A 19260-nucleotide genomic window follows, 5' to 3' on the forward strand; every position below is an offset into this window, starting at 1 on the left:
AATGAATAGTCAACGTTTCGGGCTAAGACCCTTCATCAGGACTGGAAAGGAAGAGGGCAGAAGGCAGAATAAAAGGGGAGGGGGAGGGGGAGGAGCACAAGCTGGCATGACCTCACAATCTACCTTGTTATGGCCCTTGCACCTTATTGTCCACCTGCACAGCACTTTCTCTGTAGCTGTGACACTTTATTCTGCATTCTGTATTGTTTTACCTCAATGCACTGTGTAATGAATTGATCTGTACGATCGGTATGCAAGACAAGTTTTTCACTGTACCTCGGTACAAGTGGCAATAATAAACCAATTCCAATTCCTATTGCGTTTAGAATGGGTGATCTACAGTCATACAAGAAGTCCAGATATGACCTCCGGGAGGCCATTGCGAGCACGGAGAGACAGTTCTGGAGTGACAGCGGACGCTCAACAGCTGGGCAGGACTTGCATGCTGTCACTTCCTACAGGGCGAAACTGGGTAGCATAAGTGGCAATGATGCATCACTTCTGGAGGAGCTCAATGCCTTTAATGTACACTTTGAAAGGGAGAATACATGATCCCCACACCTCCTGATGACCCTGTGAGCTGATTCTCTGAGGCCGACATCAAAGCATACTTCAAAAGGGTGAACCCACAAAAAGCGTCCGGCCCAGACGACGTACCTGGCTGAATGCTGAGGACCTGTGCAGACCAACTGGCTGGCGTATTCACGGATATCTTGCACCTTACTGTCTGCCTGCACTGCACTTTCTCTGTACTGTAACACTTTATTCTGCATTCTGTTATTGTTTTTACCGTGTACTACCTCAATGCACTGTTGTAATGAATTGATCTGTGTGGATAGTATGCAAGCCAAGTTCTTCACTGAACCTCAGTACATGTGACAATAATAAACCAATTTACCATCTTCAGCCTCTTGCTTCCGTGGTCTGAGGTTCCCACCTGCTTCAAAAGGGCATCTATTGTACCGATGACCAAGAAGAGTACAGTTACCTGCCTCAGTGACTACCATCCAATAGCACTTACATCCACTGTAATGAAGTGCTTTGAGAGGTTGCTTATGGGCAAATCAACTGGCCTCAGAGATGATTTGGATCCCCTTCAATTTGCTTATTGCTACAACAGGTCAACAGCAGATGCTATTTCACTGACTCTCCATTCTGTCCTGGACCAAATGTACAACAGTAATGCATACGTCAGGCTACTGTTTGTCGATTACAGCTCAGCATTCAACACAATCATCACAACCACTGTTGTACCTCCCTCTGCAATGGGATCCTTGACTTCCTCATCGGCAGACCTCAGTCAGTGAGGATCAGTAACAACATCTCCTCCTCATTGACCATCAGCACAGGTGCACCTCGAGGCTGTGTGCTTAGCCCCCTGCTTTACACTCTTTACACCCACGACTGTGTGGCTAAGCACAGCTGCAGTACCGTCTGCAAATTCACTGACAACTCCACTGTTGTTGGCTGAATTACGAGTGCTGATGAGTCAGCCTACAGGAGTGAGATAGAATGTCTGGTTGAGTGTTGCTGCAACAACAACCTCACTCTCAACATCAACAAAACCAAGGAACTAATCCTTGACTTCAGAAAGGGGAAGTCGGGAGACCGTGTGCCAGTTCTCATTGGTGGGTCAGAGGTGGAGAGAGTTAGCGGCTTCAAACTCCTGGGGGTTGACATCTTGGATGACATGTCCTGGGCCCAGCACACTGATGCAATCATGAAGAGGGCACACCAGCACCTCTACTTTCTGAGAAGCTTAAGGAGATTTGGCATGTCACTAAATACTCCAACAAACTTCTACAGATGCACTGTTGAAAGTATCCTGACTGGTTGCACCTTGGCAATTTCACCATACAGGAACAAAAGAGGCTGTAGAGAGTAGTGGACACAGCCCAGTCCATCATGGGCACAGCCCACCCACCACTGGAAGCACCTACAGGAGGTCCTGCCTCAAGAAGGTGGCATCTATCATCAAGGATCTTCACCATCTGGGTCACACCCTCTTCCGTCAGGCAGGAGATACAGAAGCCTGAAGTCCCACACCACCAGGTTCAGGAACAGCTACTTCCCTTCAACCATCAGGTCCTTGAACTGCCCTGCACAACCCCAACCCCACCTCAGCAATGGAAAACTACAGACCACCTCTCGCACTGCCCTGGACTTGTCTCTGGTTGGTTTTTTGCACTAACGTCTTGTTTTGCGCACTTTTTCTCCTTCACTTTCTTGTGTAATTTATGTTTGGTTTCTGTTCTGTGTGTTGCCTGAACCTCCGTGCCTAGGAGGCTGCTGCAAGAAAGTTTTTCATTGTACCTGTACCTCACTGCACCTGTGTACATGACAATAAACTCCACTTGACTTAAGCTTCTGATCTGCTCTTCCACCCACGGTAATTATGAGGCCTGTGCAGTTGAGTTTCTGGTTGGGTTGTTGATGTGGAGGCCTCACCGATTGTAATACCACTGCAGACACCCTCTTGCTGAGAGGGTTATTGCTTGGCTCTTTTGTGATGCAACTGTTACTTACCACTGATCAGCTCATGCCCAAAGTCGTCTGAATGCTGCATTTGCTGAGGAGTTATGAATGGAATTGAACATTGTGCAATCATCAGCAAACATCCACTTCTGGTGTTATGATGGAAGGAAGCTGAACATTTTTGGGGCCTGTGAGACTGTCCTGAGGAACTCCTGCAGTGGTGTCCTGGGGCTGGGATGATTGACTGCCAACAGCCACGATCATCTTCCTTTGTGCAAGGTCTGACTCCAACCATGGGACATTTTCCCTTCAATGGTTGACGAGCTTTACCAGGATGCTTTGATGCCATGTTAGTCAACTGCTGCCTTGATGCCAAGGGCAGTCATTCTCACCTCACCTTGCCTCTGGATTTAGCTCTTTGATGTAAGCTTGAGGTCTGGAGCTAAATGGCCCTGGTGAAACAAACTCGGCAATGGTGAGCAGCTTATTGGTGAGTGCTGCTTGAGAACACTGATGATGATGCCTTCATTCATTCACTTTGCCCACATTTGAGAGCAGACTGATTGGGAGGTAATTAGCCGGATTGGATGTGTCCTGTTCTTTGTGAACAGGACATACCTGTGTAATTTCCCATTGTTGGGTGGATACCAGTGTTGTAACTGCACTGGAGAGCCTTGGCCAGAACATAGCTCTTCAGTCAGCTGGGATATTGACTGATCCCATTGCCCACTATCTAGTTTTCTTTAATATATTCATTCAAGGGATGTGGGCTGAGCCAGCATTTATTGCCTATCCCTAGTTGCCCTTGAGAAGGTGGTGGTGAGCTGCCTTCCTGAGTTGCGGGTGTACCCACAATGCTGTTAGGGAGAGGGTTCTGGGATTTTGACCCAGTGACGGTGAAGGCACAGCAATATATTTCCAAGTCAGGATGGTGTGTGGCTTGGAAGGCAACCTCCAGGCAGTGATGTCCCATGCTTTTGCTGCCCTTGTCTTTCCAGCTGGTAGAAGTCATGGGTTTGTACAGTGCTGTCTGAGGAGTCTTGGTGAGTGCTCTGTCTGTTCTTTATGTCAATGTGGAGTGAATCAAATTGGCCGAGGAAAAGCTTCTGTAAGAGTGGCGATCTTAGGAGGATCATCTACTCAGCACTTGTGCCCTCCAGTTCCTATTGCCTCTTCTCATTCTACTGACCAAAATATAACACTTCACAGTTCTCATCTTTTGATATGATCAGTCATGTATCATCCATTTGTGTCTCACCCCACCAACCTATGCCCCACTTTCACCTCATCACCCTGCCTCGCGCTCTCCCCACCAGCCACCCAGCCTGCTCTCCAGCCCTTCACCTCTACCCTTCCCACCATTCAGCGACCCAAGCAGTCCTTCCAGATGAAGCAGTAATTCACTGGCCCTTTATCCAATCTGTATTCGCAATTCACAATGTGGCCTCCTCTACGTTTTTACATATTTTAGATATTTTATTTATTAGTCACACATACATCAAAACACAGTGAAATGCGTCTTTTTGCGTTACTGAGAATGTGCTGGGGGCAGCCCGCAAGTGTTGCCACTCTTCCGGCACCAACATAGCATGTCCACAGCTCCTAACCTGTACGTCTTTGGAATGTGAGAGGAAACTGGAGCACCCGGAGGAAACCCACGCAGACACAGGGAGAACATACAAGCTCCTTACACACAGTGGCCAGAATTGAACCCGGGTCACTGGTGCTGTAATAGCGTTACGCTAACCGCTACACTACCGTGTCAAACAGGTGATTGTTTAGCAGAGCACCTGTGTTCAGCCTGCTGGCCAATCCTGAGCTTCCTTCGCCTGCTGGTTTAATTCTCCATCCCCGTCCCACTCTGACCTGTCTGCCTGTGGCCTCCTGCACTGTTATAATGAGCCTTATTGCAGGCTTGGGAAAAAATATCTTCCATCTGGGCGTGTTGCAGCCTTGTGGACTCCGACTCTCCAACTCCAGGTAACTCACTTCCTCTGTCACTGTCAGAACTGGCCAGTCCATCTGTGATGCTGGCTCAGCTTCCCTCTCCATTGGCGCAGCCTGACCTGTTGGGCATGTCCTGCAGCTCTGCATTTCACAGAGTTCTGATTACCTTCTCTAACTACCCTCACTTCATGGCTCTTATGTTCTTCGCTCTCTCTAACTGCCTGTTAACTCAATGACTAGGTGACTTTGCTAACAACTTACCTCCATGGCAACTTTGGCCTCACCCTATTACAGAAATTCCTTTATTCCTACCCCTCCCCCCCATCTACTCCACTGAAAAAAAACTTGTTTTCTCTTTTTCCCAGTTCTGGCAAATGGCCTTTGACCTGAAATGTTAGCTGTTTCTCTCTCCACAAACGCTGTTTGACCTGCCGTGCTGCCAGCAGTTTCTGTGTTTTATTGTACCTGACTCCTAGTGTGAGTTGGTACCAGGTTCCAGGTAATGGAGCAGAGACTGGGGAATGGAATGCTAACTCAGATGGTCATTCCCTATCACTGATAGCGTGGGCTGGCAGGCAATGTAATGGGAGTGTGAGAGACTACCCTGGTACTAGTCTTATCCCCAGGAGACCGGAATACCCAGGGGGGATGGATCTTAAAGTCAAAGTCGAGTTTACCATCATCTGCACAAGTCCATGTGTGCACAGGTGCAATGAAAAACTTGCAGCAGCATCACAGGCACATAGCATCAGATAAGCAGCATTCACAAGAAAAACATACATTGAACATAAATTATACATGTTTTTTACAAGAAATAACACAATTAGAACAAAAAAAAGCAAAGTCCATTGTAGTGCAAAGTGGGCCCAGTGTTGCTGTACTGAGGTAGTGATTAGGGTTGTGTTGATTGGTTCAAGAACCGAATGGTTGAAGGGAAGTATCTGTTCCTGAACCTGGTGGTGTGGGACTTCAGGCTTCTGTACCTTCTGCCCGATGGTAGCTGCGAGAAGAAGGCATGGCCCAGATGGTGGGGATCTTTGATGATAGATGTTGCCTTCTTGAGGCGCCACCTGGTGTTGATATACCGATGGTGGGGAGGGATGTGCCCGTGATGTATTGGGCAGAGTCCACTATTCTCTGCAGCTTCTTGCGTTCCTGTCCATTCAAACTGCTGTACCAGACCGTGATACAACCAGTCAGGATACTTTACAGTCAGATATCTATTAAAGTTGTTTGGACCAGGATTTTACTCCTCAAGTCTAGAAGGTCATGGAGGGGGTGAGGGATATCTAATTGGAGAGTTTAAGATGATTACAGGATTTGATAGGATGGAGAATAGAGAGACTGGAAAGAACTAGAATAAGGGGCCAGAACCTTAACTCCAGCCCAGCTATTCTAGGGTGACACAGGAGGCTCTCCTTCGGACAGGGCAGTGGAACTTCCTCCCCCAAAAGGCCATGGACGCCAGTGGTCTATTGGAGCTCTCAAACCTCTGTATGGTTTTATTCTTTGAGGGAACTGGAGCTGAGACAGGGAGATGGGACTGAGACCCAGATCATCTGCGATCTGGTTGAATCAATGAACGGATCCCAGAAGTGTGTGAATTACCTGTGACCATTCTGACTTTCCTGCTCATAGTGCTCCTCCAGGCACCCACACACTCTGTGCATCAGTAACGCCCCCAGTACCCTGGACTCTGGTTACTTTGCATTTACAGTTGCCAATCAACCTACTGGCATGTCTATGAGATGTGGGAGGGAACTGGAACACCTGGTGAAACCCTTGTGATCACAGGGAGAACATGCAAACTCTACACAGACAGCATCTGAGGACAGGATTGAACCCAGGTCCCTGGACTGTGAGGCAGTGGTACAAACTGCTGTGCCGTCATACTGCAGAAACTTGTGCCAAGCTTCATGAACAGTGCTCTCTTTCCATGATCTGAGCAATCAGACAGTTAACCCAAAGGAGATGGAGTGATCACCCTTCACCGCTTGTTGGATAACTGGTTATGGCTCTCCCTCCCTTAGCCTCCCGGTAGCTGGGATAAAGTGAAAATACAAGGAAGAGATCTCTTGCTGGGTTAGTCCAGACTAAGGCACAGACTCCTCTGAACAAAGGGTAGCAAAAAACTGACATCCTCCTCCCTCTGACCCTCCCTCCTAAAAGTTTGGGCTCAATTGGAGCTTATACAACAGGGATTGTTAGAAGGCAGCGTAATGGAGTTAAGAAGCAGATCAACTGTGGTGGAACAGGTTTGAGGGCTGAATGGGCTCCGGCCACTTCTTGTGTAACAAGCTGAAGGGATTGAAATGCCTCTTCCTGTTCCTGTGTAACTGCCTTGAGGGGCTGAATGGCCTTGTGTTCTTGTGTTCCCTCTAAGGCAAAAAGCAAAAAAAACTGGATACTCAGCAGCCCAGGCAGCATCTGTAGAGGCAGAATACTTGGCTTTGCACAGCTGAACAGTAACATTACTGATTAAGTGCAGGCAGGCTGGACTACAGTGGGAACAGGCATTGGTTTCAGCTGCTCACTGCAGCTTTCCATACCTAAATGTAAGTTTGTTTGGCTCAGTGGTTCCTTCCTCTAATTGTTCTTCTGCTTTCAGCAATTCTGCTTCACGAGTGACATTGCCGCAAATTTAATATTTCCTCTTGATTGGTTCAATTTGTTGCTGATATTATGGTTTCTCAGCCTGTTGGGCCTGATGGACATGCAGGATCACCCCCATCCCTGAGCAGCTCACCTCAGCCCAGGCCTGGAATTCCTGACAAGCGTTTCCTTTCACACTCGTTCCTCCTCCTCTTCACTTTTTCAATGGTCACGGTCTTGCTTCCTCTTTGAGGCCTGTGTTTGGTTTTCCTTTTCCAGCAATTGTGAATGTCATCAGATAATATATACACCTCATAGAGTCATAGAGTTATACAGCATGGAAACAGGCCCTTCAGCCTAACTCATTCATACAACATAGACAATGGCTAACACGAGGGGGCATAATTTTAAGGTGATTGGAGGAAGATATAAGGGGGATGTCAGGGGCACAGTACACGATGTTGTACTGAAATTTTATCCTGCTCTGAGATCTATCTAACCCTTCCCTCCCACACAGCCCCCCATTTCTCTATCATTCATGTGTCTATCTAAGAGTCTCTTAAATGTCCCTAATGTATCTGCCCCCACAACTCCTGCCGGCAGTGCGTTCCACACACCCACCAATCTCTGTGTAAAAAACTTACCCCTGACATCCCCCTTATACCTTCCTCCAATCACCTTAAAATTATGCCCCCTCGTGTTGGCCATTGTCGCCCTGGGAAAAAGTCTCTGACTGTCCACTTGATCTATGCCTCTTATCATCTTGTACACCTCTATCAAGTCACCTCTCATCCTCCTCCTCTCCAAAGAGTAAAGCCCTAGCTCACTCAACCTATCCTCGTAAGACATGCTCTCCTATCCAGGCAGCATCCTGGTAAATCTCCTCTGCACCCTCTCTAAAGCTTCAACATCCTTCCTATAATGAGGCGACCAGAACTGAACACAATACTCCCAAGTGTGGTCTAACCAGAGTTCTATAGAGCTGCAACATTACGTAGGGGTAATCTTGACAACGTATTCTACATACCACGGTTCCTTCACTCTACCATCCTTACCCTGCCTCAATGGAACAAACCTATCCAGCACCCCATGCAAGTACTCCCTAAACAACCTCCACATTTCTGTTGTGCACTTCCTCAAGAACATCTGTTCCCAATTTACACTCCCAAGTTCCTGCCTAATAGCATCATAATTCCCCCTCCCCCAGTTAAATACTTTCCCATATCGTCTGCTCCTATCCCTCTCCAAGGCTATGGTAAAGTTCAAGGAGTTATGGTCATTGTCTCCAAAATGCTCTCCCAGCGAGAGATCTGAAACCTGATCATGCTCATTGCCCAGTACCAGGTACTACGCCCACTCCTCTAGTCGGCCTGTCCACGTACTGTGTCAGGAATCCTTCCTGGACACTCCTAACAAACTCTGCCCCATCTATCCCCTTTACACTAAGGAGGTGCCAATCAATATTAGGGAAGTTGAAATCATCCATGACAACAACCCTGTTATTTTTGCACCTCTCCAAAATCTGCCCCCCGATCTGCTCCTCAGTGTCTCTGCTGCTATTGGGGGGGGGGGGGTCTGTAGAATACTCCCAATAGAATGATCGCTCCCTTCCTGTTTCTGACTTCCACCCACACTGACTCAGTGGACGATCCCTCCAGGACATCCTCCCTTTCTACAGCTGTGACACTGTCCCTGATCAGCAAAGCCATTTCCCCACCTCTTTCACCTCTGTCCATGTCCCTTTTGAAACATCTAAACCCCGGAATATCCAGCAGCCATTCCTGCCCTTGCGACAGCCAAGTCTCTGTAATGACCACCACATCATAGTTCCATGTACTTACCCACGCTCTAAGTTCATCAGCCTTGTTCCTGATACTTCTCACATTAAAGTAGACACACTTCAGCCCATCCAACTGACTGCAATTTTGCCCTTTCAACTGCCTATCCTTCCTCACAGTCTTTCTACACTCTGCATCTACTTGTACAGTAAATGACCCAACCTCTGACCTATCAATCTGGTTCCCATCCTCCTGCAAAACTAGTTTAAACCCTCCCCTGCTGACTAACTTAGTCCCAATTGCCTGTGTTTGGCCAATATCCCTGTAAACTTTTCCAATCCATGTACCTGTTCAAATATTTCTCAAACACTAACTGTACCCACCTCTACCACTTCCTCTGGCAGCTGGTCCCATATACCCATCACCCTCTGTGTGAAAAACATGTGCCTCAGGTCCCCTTTAAATCTTTCCCCTCTCACCTTAAACCTATGCCCTCTAGTTTTAGACTGCTCTACTCTAGGGAAAAACACTGTCATTATTTACCCTATCTATGCCCCTTTTGGTTTTATATGCCTCGATAAGGTCACTCCTCAGCCTCCTATATTCCGGGGGAAAAAATACCAGCCTGTCCAGTCTCACCTGATAACTCAAGCCCTCCAGTCCCAATAACATCCTCGTGAGTCTTTTCTGAACACTTTCCAGCTTAATCACATCGTTCCTATAGTTAGGCAAACAGAATACTCCAAGTGTGGTCTCACCAATGTCTTGTACAGCTGTAACATGACATCCCAACTCTTGTACTCAGTGCTCTGACTGATGCCTTCTTCACCACCCACCCAGTCACTTGCAAGGACGCCATCCCCTTCTCCCAGTTCCTCTACCGCTGCATCTGTTCCCATGATGAGGCTTTCCACTCCAGGACATCCCAGATGTTCTCCTTTTTCACAAATGGGGTTTCCCTTCCTCCACCATCAATGCTGCCCTCACCCGCATCTCCTCCATTTCCCACATGCCTGCTCCCCCCCTGACATAACAGGACAGGGTTCCCCTTGTCCTCACCTACCACCCCATGAGCCTCCGCATCCAACACAGCATCCTCTGCAACTTCTGCCACCTCCAACAGGATCCCACCACAAGGCACATCTTCCCCTCCCCCCCCCCACTTTCCTTAGGGATCGCTGTCTCCACAACTCCCTTGTCCGCTCGTCCCTCCACACCGATTCCCCTCCCGGCACTTATCCCTGCAACCACACCAAGTGCTGCATCTGTCCCTACACCTCCTCCCTCACCACCATTCAGGGCCCCAGGCAGTCCTTCCAGGTGAGGCAGCACAGATTGGGTGACTGCTTTGTCGAGCACCTTCGCTCCATCCGCTGCAAAAGCCAGGATCTCCCGGTGGCCACCCACTCCAATTCCACATCCCACTCCCACACTGACATGTCCAACCACGGCCTCCTCTACTGCCACATTGAGGCCAGACACAGGTTGGAGGAACAACACCTCATATTCCACCTTGGTGGTCTCCAACCCGACAGCCTCAACATCGATTTCTCGAACTCCCGGTAACCCCTCTCCTCTTCTCCCACCCTTTTTATTTCCCCTTTCCCCCTTCCTTTGTCTTCCCTCATTTCTGAGGCCCCCTCCCTGCTTCTCTTTCCCCTGCCCCGCCCTCATGACCTGTCCATCTATTCCCCACCTCCCCCATCCTTTATTCCATGGTCCACTGCCCTCTCCAACTGGATCCCCCCTTCAGCCCTTTGCCTCTTCCACCCATCACCTCCCAGCTCCTTACATCTCCCCCTCCCCCACCCACCTACCTTCCCCCTCTCACCCAGACTCACCTATCCCCTGAACTCACCTATCCCCTGCCTCTGTGTGCTCCTCTCCCTCCTCCGACCTTCTTATTCTGGCTTCTGCCCTCTTCCTTTCCAGTCCCAGTGATGGGTCTCCACCCAAAATGTTGACTGTTTATTTCTCTCCATAGATGCTGCCTGACCTGCTGAGTTCCTCCAGCACTTTTTGTGTGTTGCTCAGGGAACTATGTACTTGCTTAAAGCCCAGATGCCTCCTTTTAGGGCCAGAGGACCTGAGGTGAAGTCCACTGTCCTCCAAGGGACCAATCATTTTCAGAATCCTGTAAGTGGTTGTACTTGTGTAACATAAATTATGAATATTCCCCACAGTGTTTTGTATTTGGATGTTACTGTAACACAAAGACAAAGAAACCTTTAAAGCAATTAATGGAAAGACAATCTTTTATTCATATTATGAGATCTGTCTGAAATTGTTTTCTCTCTGGACTGTTGATGGAACTGTGGTTCAGATAAGGCACAATATTACTTATTATAACACAAACTGAGACCATTCAGCCTACAGGTTCCATGCTGGATCCCAAACAGGGCAATCCCACAGTGCCATTTCCCCTCTCCTCACTTCCCTGCAGCCCTGCAACTTATTCTCTCTCACTTGAACAGAAAAGCAGGAAATTCTTGCACAATCTTCAACTGAAGGGCCCTCTGACCGATGCTAGAATTGACCCCTCCAGGAAAGATGCCCTATGATTATCACCTATAGCTTTGATGTGGTTGACTATACCAGCCTCTTCCACGCCCCAGCTGAGCTAGACACCGCTGGGCTGGTCCTGCTTCATTGCTCTGCAACCTCCATACTTGTCCATTCAAATAAGGGAACAACTTGAAGCAGTGAGCAGGATAGAGACTTGGACGGGCTGGTTGATTGAGCAAAGGAATGATAAATTTCAGCATAAATAGAAAGAAGAGACAAGGAGTCAGAAATGGGGTAGATTTTTAAATATTAAGGGAATGTGCAGTTAGAAGCACTGGGTCAGACCAGCCACAATCTTATTGAAAGACGAAGCAGGGTTGAGGGGCTGAATTGCTAACTACTGCTTCTGGTTCTTATGTGCAGCTTTACGAAGACTGGCCAGGAGGGCAGCAGCAGGTGGGGGAGGTGGTGTCGAGGGCGAAGATCACTGATGGGATGGTCCTGCAGTCAGGCCTGGGTGACAGCAGGTATGTAGCTGGAAGCTGATGTCAGATGAAAAAGGGGTTTTAGGTTGGCCAAGACAGGGTGGAATTCAGGTCACATCACTCCCTACCTTGATTCACGCACGTGGCACTAATCACATAGATCCGACAGCAGCAACAGCAATTCCTGTCCTGAGCACCTCAGACACCGACATCAATTTCCTGAATACTTTCTCGGGTGGGCTTCTGTGGCAGCATTTCAAAGGTGACGAGGAGAGTTCTGCCAATGTTTACTCTTCAACAAAAGTCCCTAAACAGAAAAGAAAATTATGTAATTATTGTTATTGTCCACCTGTATGCACTTTCTCTGCAACTGTAACACTTTATTCTGCATATATATTTATTTTCCATTGTACCACCTCAATGCACTGTGTAATGAAATGATCTGTATGAACGGTATGCAAGGCAAGTTTGTCACTGCACCTCAGTACATGTGACAATAATAAACCAATTTACGTTAGGTCCTAGATAGAATAAACAGAAGAACCTATTTCCTTTAGCAGAGGCCCCCAAAGCAGGAACAGTGATTTCAGGTGATTGGTTATGAATGATTCGAGAGGAGTTGAGGGAAGGTTTTTATTCCCCTCAGGGGCTGGTGAGGGTCTGGAACTCACAGCCTGAGGGAGATACGGAATCCCTCACCACATTCAAATAGTGCTTGCAAATTATGTAGTCATTGTAACATATCCATTCACAGGAGTCTGCTGTGGACAAAACATAGCCGTATCTCCTAGTTTACAGCAGTGGTACTCTTCAAAGAATGTTTCCTTGGCTGGTACATGTTCTGGGATACCACGACCCTAACCCCACCCAGTCGTTGAACTCCATAAGGCGATGGGGGGAATGATCTGCATGAGGTTGACACCAAGCAGTGGAAGTGGGAAAGTATAGGACCATGGAGGGATCCAGGAACACGGTCCCGGCAGTGGTTTTGAAGCCATGTTGGCACTGAGGTACAAGGTAAGATATCTTTATTAGTCACACGTACATCAAAATACACAGTGAAATGCACCTTTTGCATAGAGTGTTCTGGGGGGCAGCCCAAAAGTGTCGCCACACTTCCGGCTCCAACATAGCACGGCCACAACTTCCTAACCCGTACGTCCTTGGAATGTGGGAGGAAACCCAAGCACCCGGAGGAAACCCACGCAGACACAGGGAGAACGTACAAACTCCTTACAGACAGCGGCCAGAATTGAACCCGGGTCGCTGGCGCTGTAATAGTGTTACGCAAACTGCTACACTACCACGTTAGATCTGCTTCGATGGGCCGAACAGCCTCCTCCTGCACCTGGGTGGGGATGGGGCCTGACAGTCAGTATTAGTGATGGGGCAGGGAGGTGACAGGCGCTGCCAAAGCTCAGCCTCCAACACCCAGTTACACGTGAGGCGTCTCCCCGACCTGTTCGTCTCCCCGGGCGGCGGAGGGGGGCGGGGCCAGAGGAGGGGGCGGGGCAGGAGGAGGGGCGGGGCCAGTGAGGACGGCCGTGACTCCACACACTGGCTGAAGCTGTGGGCGGGGCTCGTCATTGCGCCCGCAGCATTTCGCTGCGCGCGTGCTCCGTAGCAAGGGGCGGGACTTGTCGCTGGGAAGGGCGGGGCCTGTAGTGAGGGGACGGGAGCGTCGTTCAGCGGGGCGGAGCCTGTGGGGAGGGACGGGGCGGGGCGGGGCCCCAGCGGGGGCGGGGGCGGACTGGCGTTCGTCTTTGGAGGAAGTTTGTGATTTGGAGCCGCTACTCGGACACTGACGCATGGAGCGGTTGTGCAGCGGGCTGCCCGAGTCCCAGTTCGGGCCTGGGTCCCGCTTGTGGGTAAGGCGAGGTCCGGGGTTAGGGGTGTGAGGGGAGGGTGTGAGGGATTCCGTGCGGCGGGGAGGGAGGGAGGGAGGGACGGGCGGGCGGGAAGCTCGGAGGTTGGAGCCTGCTTTAGTTTTGGATCCCGGGCAGCGCTCTAGGAGGAACATTAGAAATACTTCATTAGTCCCATCAGGAACAGGAGCCCGAGTCGGCCATTCTGCCCTTCCTGCCTGATGTTCGGCCTGCTCGTTTACCTCAGTGCCATCCTCCTGTACTAAAGCCACATCCTTGATTACCTTCTCATTAAAAATCTACTTGCCCGGTGATCGAGCCTGCACAGCCTCTTTGGTGGAAATTTTCCACCCTCTGGCTGAAGAAGTTTCTTGCCCTCTCTGTCCTGAATGACTAAACTCTTGTTTTGAGATTGTAATCCCTGGGTCTAGGCAGCCCCGTGAGGGGAACCACATCTTTGTATCCAGCCTTTCAAGCCCTGTAAGAATTTCATTGAGTTTATCTCTGATCCTTAGGCACATTGGCCTATTCTAATCTCTCATGACGAATCTCCCAACTCAATAATCAATCTGGTGAATCTTCACTGCGTTCCCTCTATTGAAAATATATCTTTTTGTAGGAAACCCAGACTTGTACTCATTTTTCCAAGTGCAGTCTCAGTAAAGTTGTGTATGATTGCTTTAAAAATGCGTTTACTTTTGTGCTTAGTTCCTTTTGCAAAAAATATTGATGTAGTATTTGTTGCTTTAATTTGCACATAAGATGTGCTGTTTTTGTATAAGGACACCCAGATCCCTTTGAGCACCACTACCTTTCAATCTCTTGCTGTTTAAAATTATTTTGCTTTTTTTCTATCCAAGTAAGTGACCACATTTCCCCACATTATACTGTGCCCTTGCCTATTTACCTAACTTGTCTGAATCTCTCTGAAAGCTCTTTGGGGTTACATGTGCTATTTTCCAATTGATATGAATCATTCTGGACTTCATGAAATTCTGGGAGATGACAACCAGTGGGTCCCTTATGTCCATGATCACCTCTTTCAAAATCTTGGGATGCTGATCATCAGGTTTTGGGGATTTATTGTCTTTTGGCTGCACTAATTTTTGTAATTACTTTTTACTAATGCTATTTTCATTTGGTTCCTCCTCCTAGACTTTTTGTTGTAGAAAGTTGTACAGCAGAGAAACATGCCCTTTGCCCCACTGCATCTGTGCCAACCTTTCTGCCCAGCTACACTAATCCCACTTGCCTGCATTGGGACTGAATGGCTCACCTTGAGCTTGTTGAAATGCCTCTCAAATGCAGTAATTGTATCTGAATCCACCACCTCCACATCTGGCAGTGTATTCCATATACCAACCACTCTGTGTTTTCTTAAAAAAAAAGCCCCTAAGATTCCCTTTAAATCTCCTACCTCTCACCTTAAAACTGTGTCCTCTTGTTCTTGACACCCTTATCATGGGAAAAAGATTTTGAGCGTCTCCCATATCTACGTCTCTCATGATCTTATAAACCTCTATCAGGTCACCTCTCGGCCTCTTTCGTTCCAGGGAAAACAAGTCTAGCCTATTGATCTTTCCCCATAACTAAAATCCTCCAATCCAGGCAGCATCCTGGTGAACCTTCTCTGCACTTTCTCCAGCAAAACCACATCCTTCCTGTGGTGTGACAACCAGAACTGCAGGCAATACTCCAGGTGCTGTCTAACCAGTATTGTGCAATAGTCCTGCACTGCTTTTTGGGGGTGGTGTTGGGAGTGGGGTTTCTGTGTCCTTTGTGCAGACAGACACAAAATATTTCTTTAATTTCTTTGCCTTTCCTTTGTTCCTCAGTATAATTTCTCCTCTCCCACTCTGCAAGAAATTTGCATTTGCTGTTAATAATCTTTCATATATTTTTCCTATAAATAAGCTTTTATTGTCTGTGTTTTTTTCTTACAAGATTACTCTTCTATTTTACTTATCAATGTTTTGTTCCTCTGTTGAATACTGAAATGTTCCCAAGCCACCCACTTACTGCTCTTTCTGCCAACATTAGAAGCCCTTTCCTCTACCGATACTCAATTACCAGGGTGGAAATGTTGAATACTAGAGGGCATAGGTTTAAAGTGAGAGGGGGAAAGTTCGAAGGGGATGTGCAGAGCAAGGTTTTTTTTACACAGAATGGTAGGTGCCTGGAGCACACTGCCAACGGTAGTGGTGGAAGCAAATACAATAGTGGCGTTCAAGAGGCTTTTAAATAGACACATGACGATGCAAGGAATGGAGGGATATGGATCATGTGCAGGCCTGCAGAAGGGATTAGGTTACTGGGGCATCGTGATCAGCACAGACATCGTGGGCTGAAGGGCCTGTTCCTAAACTACTGTTCCATATTCTGTGTTCTAGACCATTTTTCCTTTTGGGTTTCTGTATCTTCGGGGAGTACATATTTGTTGTAAACTGTTTTATGAACTCTTTAAACATGTCATTGCCTGATTACTGCCATATCTTCTTAATGTAGTTTGCCAATCTATCACACCCAATCTTCGTAGTTTACTTAATTTAAATTTAAGGATTTCAGAGTGAATGAAATCACTTTCAATCATATTATGATCAGTTTCCCTGAAGGCCTCTTATCTGCCAGGTTATTTATTAATCCTTTCTCATTACACAATACTAGATCTAAAGTAACCCGTTCCCTGGTTAGTTCCTCAAAATACTGATCTAGAAAACCATACCTTATTTGCTCCTTAAATTTATCCTCTACGCTTTTGCTGTTAACTTGGTTTGCTCAGACTACATGTAGGTTGAAGTTGCAACTATTATACATGCACATATGACTTCCTAATCTATTGCCGTGTATTACTACTACTGTTGTGGCTCCACAGATAACCTCCACCACTGTTTTCTGCCATTTCTTGTTTCTTAGCTGCATCCAAACTGATTTTACTTAATTTTCTGATCTGTGGTCTGTTCTCTGTGCTGTCTTTTGTCACATTCTTTCTTCCATTTTAACCATCACTTCTAAAAGTTACATACCTGTGTTTGGTTCCTTATGCTGAAAGACTTCTTGTTACAAAATCATCACTTTTCACTGCACAGACCATTGGGTTCATAACATCCAAACCAGCTAAGAAAGAGCATTGAGATAAATCCCCTGGTCCTGTTTGGTAGGCTTATTGGTTGCTGGACTTGGAATGCCTATCCGGGTGTGGTGGTCTGGTCTGGATTGGCTCCGCCTGCTGTTTTTAAACAGTAGGACAGTATAATGGTGGTGAAAAACACGATGATGCTGGAGGAACTCAGCAGGCCAGGCAGCATCCATGGAGAAAAGCAGGCAGTCAATGTTTTGGGTCAGGACCCTTCAGGTCCTGAAGAAGGGTCCTGACCCGAAATGTTGACCACCTGCTTTTCTCCACAGATGTTGCCCGGCCTGCTGAGTTCCTCCAGCATCATCGTGTTTTTCATCTGGATTCCAGCATCAGGTGGAAGTTTTCACCTTCTTCGGAAGCTTGAACTAACAATCCAGTAACTCAAATTCCGGTCCCACCATGGCAACTGTGAGATTTAAATAGTTTATAGTAATGATGACCACAAATCAACTGGATTAGTGATTTTAAAAAAACATTAAAGCCCCTCAGTGGAAGAAATCTGCCATCCGTGCCCAGTCTGGTTTGTATCTAACTCCAGTGCCACCAGTGTGGTTGACGTTTAAATGTCCTCTGAAATGGCTTAACAAGCAACTTAGTTTTAGCTCAATTCGGGATGAGCTTTAAACGCTGGCTTTGCCAGATCAGGAAAAATGAATGAGTTTTAAAAATATTCCATGAAACATGGTTGAAAACAAGGGTGATCTGTTGTGTGAATGTGCTTCTGTTCAACACCTGATTGTGATGCTCCTTCCACTGGCTGCACGTGGAATCTGGGCTCCTAACTGCAGATGGTGTTGAGGTGTTAGGAGAGGGGCAATTGGGCAATGCCTCTGTTTGTCTGGCCAGGAAGTTGAAACTTCAGCTTTGCTCAGTGAGTAATTTCTCTCACTCAAAACCACTCTCAGACTTGGCTTTATGAATTTTGTTTTGATTTGCAGTTTTGGTAAACAATAAATCAAATTCAGACTTTGGGAAGATCTGGGCTGCTGTGGACATTTTCCTCTCCCAGGCTTAGTGTGTGTGTGGTTTCAAGGTTGTTTCACACTGTGGTGTTTGCTCAGGCACGGGACTAACTACCATTCAGCATCTGGTGGCTGACGGTCTGTCTGCCGCTGACCCTTGTCCTCTGAACATAGTTTGCTTCCTGAGTGCCACTTCAAACCTGTTGAATTGAAGTTTGAATTGTTAGGTAAATAAAGATATTGGAGCTTGGTTCTAGTGCCGGTGAGACAGGTGGGGAGACTGGACTGAGTGCCTAGGAGTCTGTGAACCAGGGAGCATCTAACCCGTGACTCTGGTGCTACTGAGACACTGCTGATGTTGGAGCTGAGTGAGGGATTCCTGTTGAGTGTCCCTGCTGTTTATACCTTGTACCACTGCTCTCCGAATCAGGGATCTGGCAGTGAGATGCAATTGGTGAATTGACTGTCTTGCTCAATGGAGTATGGGGCAAGGGAACTGTAACTGCGCCTATCACTCTGGGAGATAAAGCAGCTCATTCTCAACAAGTTTCCCCCTTCCTCTGTGATGGGGTGATATCTACATCCTCTTTGGGTGCAGCTTAAACCAGGTGAATTGTGTTCTGTCTCTTGTGGGACCACGCTGCAAGCAATTCTGCCACGGCAGAGAAGCAGCAAGGCCCCGGAAGCAGATGTGCTAACAAAAAATGCCTGAAATATTTAGCAGGTCAGGCTGCATCTGTGGAAGGAGAAACAAAGTTAATGTTTTGGGTTGAAGACTGTCCATCAGAACTGGGAAGAAGCTTGTTAAGCTGTGTGGGGAATGTCTCTGTCAAGGTAAAACCAGGGTAACCATGGCAATAAACTGTAAACAAGGTTATCTGGCCAGTGAGTGACTGGGAGCAGTTAGAAAGTGAGAACATGGACTAAAGAACGTCTCTGATCAGACAGCTGTGCTGGAGTTTGGAAAAATTAGCAGAGGGAATTTGGTCATAAATCCACATCTAGAAATAGGGGAACATGCCAGGGAACTTCAGAGACGCTTCATGAAAGACTGCAGTAACTACGGAGGGGATTCCCTGCTGTCTGACCTGGAGAACACCATTGCCAGAGTCGTCTTCAACAACCTCCTCCCCTGCTTGAAGTGTTCCCCAAATCGCAGTATGATTTCCACCTACCTAGAAGTACACTGCGCTTCTTCACTGTGCACTCATTCCGAGAGAAATGGGCAGAGTGCCATCGGCCGCTGTTCATGGCATTTTTTAACCTCAAAAGCTTTTGACTCTCTCAGTTGAGAGACACCATAGAGCATTCTCGTTTGGCTAGCAGCCTGCAGAAATTCATCCCTATCTTGCATCTGCTTCATGATGTCGTGATCCTAATCAATGTGTCAACATAGTCAAATCCATTGCAGATCAGTATCAGACAAGGGCAAGTTGTCAACCTAACACTTTTCTCAGCTTTGCCACCACAATGATGCACCTTGCTTCCAGTAAGATTTTTCCTAGTGTGGAACTA

The 19260-nt window shown here is 47.5% G+C and overlaps 1 protein-coding gene across 1 annotated transcript in view; it reads left to right on the top strand.

Moving 5' to 3' along the window:
• The first annotated feature begins 13496 nt into the window (after positions 1–13496).
• abcc3 (ATP-binding cassette, sub-family C (CFTR/MRP), member 3) overlaps positions 13497–19260 on the top strand; it is a 94086-nt gene continuing 88322 nt past the window's right edge. The window contains exon 1 of the mRNA XM_052033314.1: positions 13497–13650. Coding sequence (XP_051889274.1) covers positions 13591–13650 — 60 coding nt within the window. The 5' untranslated portion in view covers positions 13497–13590. The remainder of the gene's footprint in view (positions 13651–19260) is intronic.

Source organism: Pristis pectinata, chromosome 18 (assembly GCF_009764475.1).
Source record: "Pristis pectinata isolate sPriPec2 chromosome 18, sPriPec2.1.pri, whole genome shotgun sequence".
Classification (NCBI taxonomy): domain Eukaryota; kingdom Metazoa; phylum Chordata; class Chondrichthyes; order Rhinopristiformes; family Pristidae; genus Pristis; species Pristis pectinata.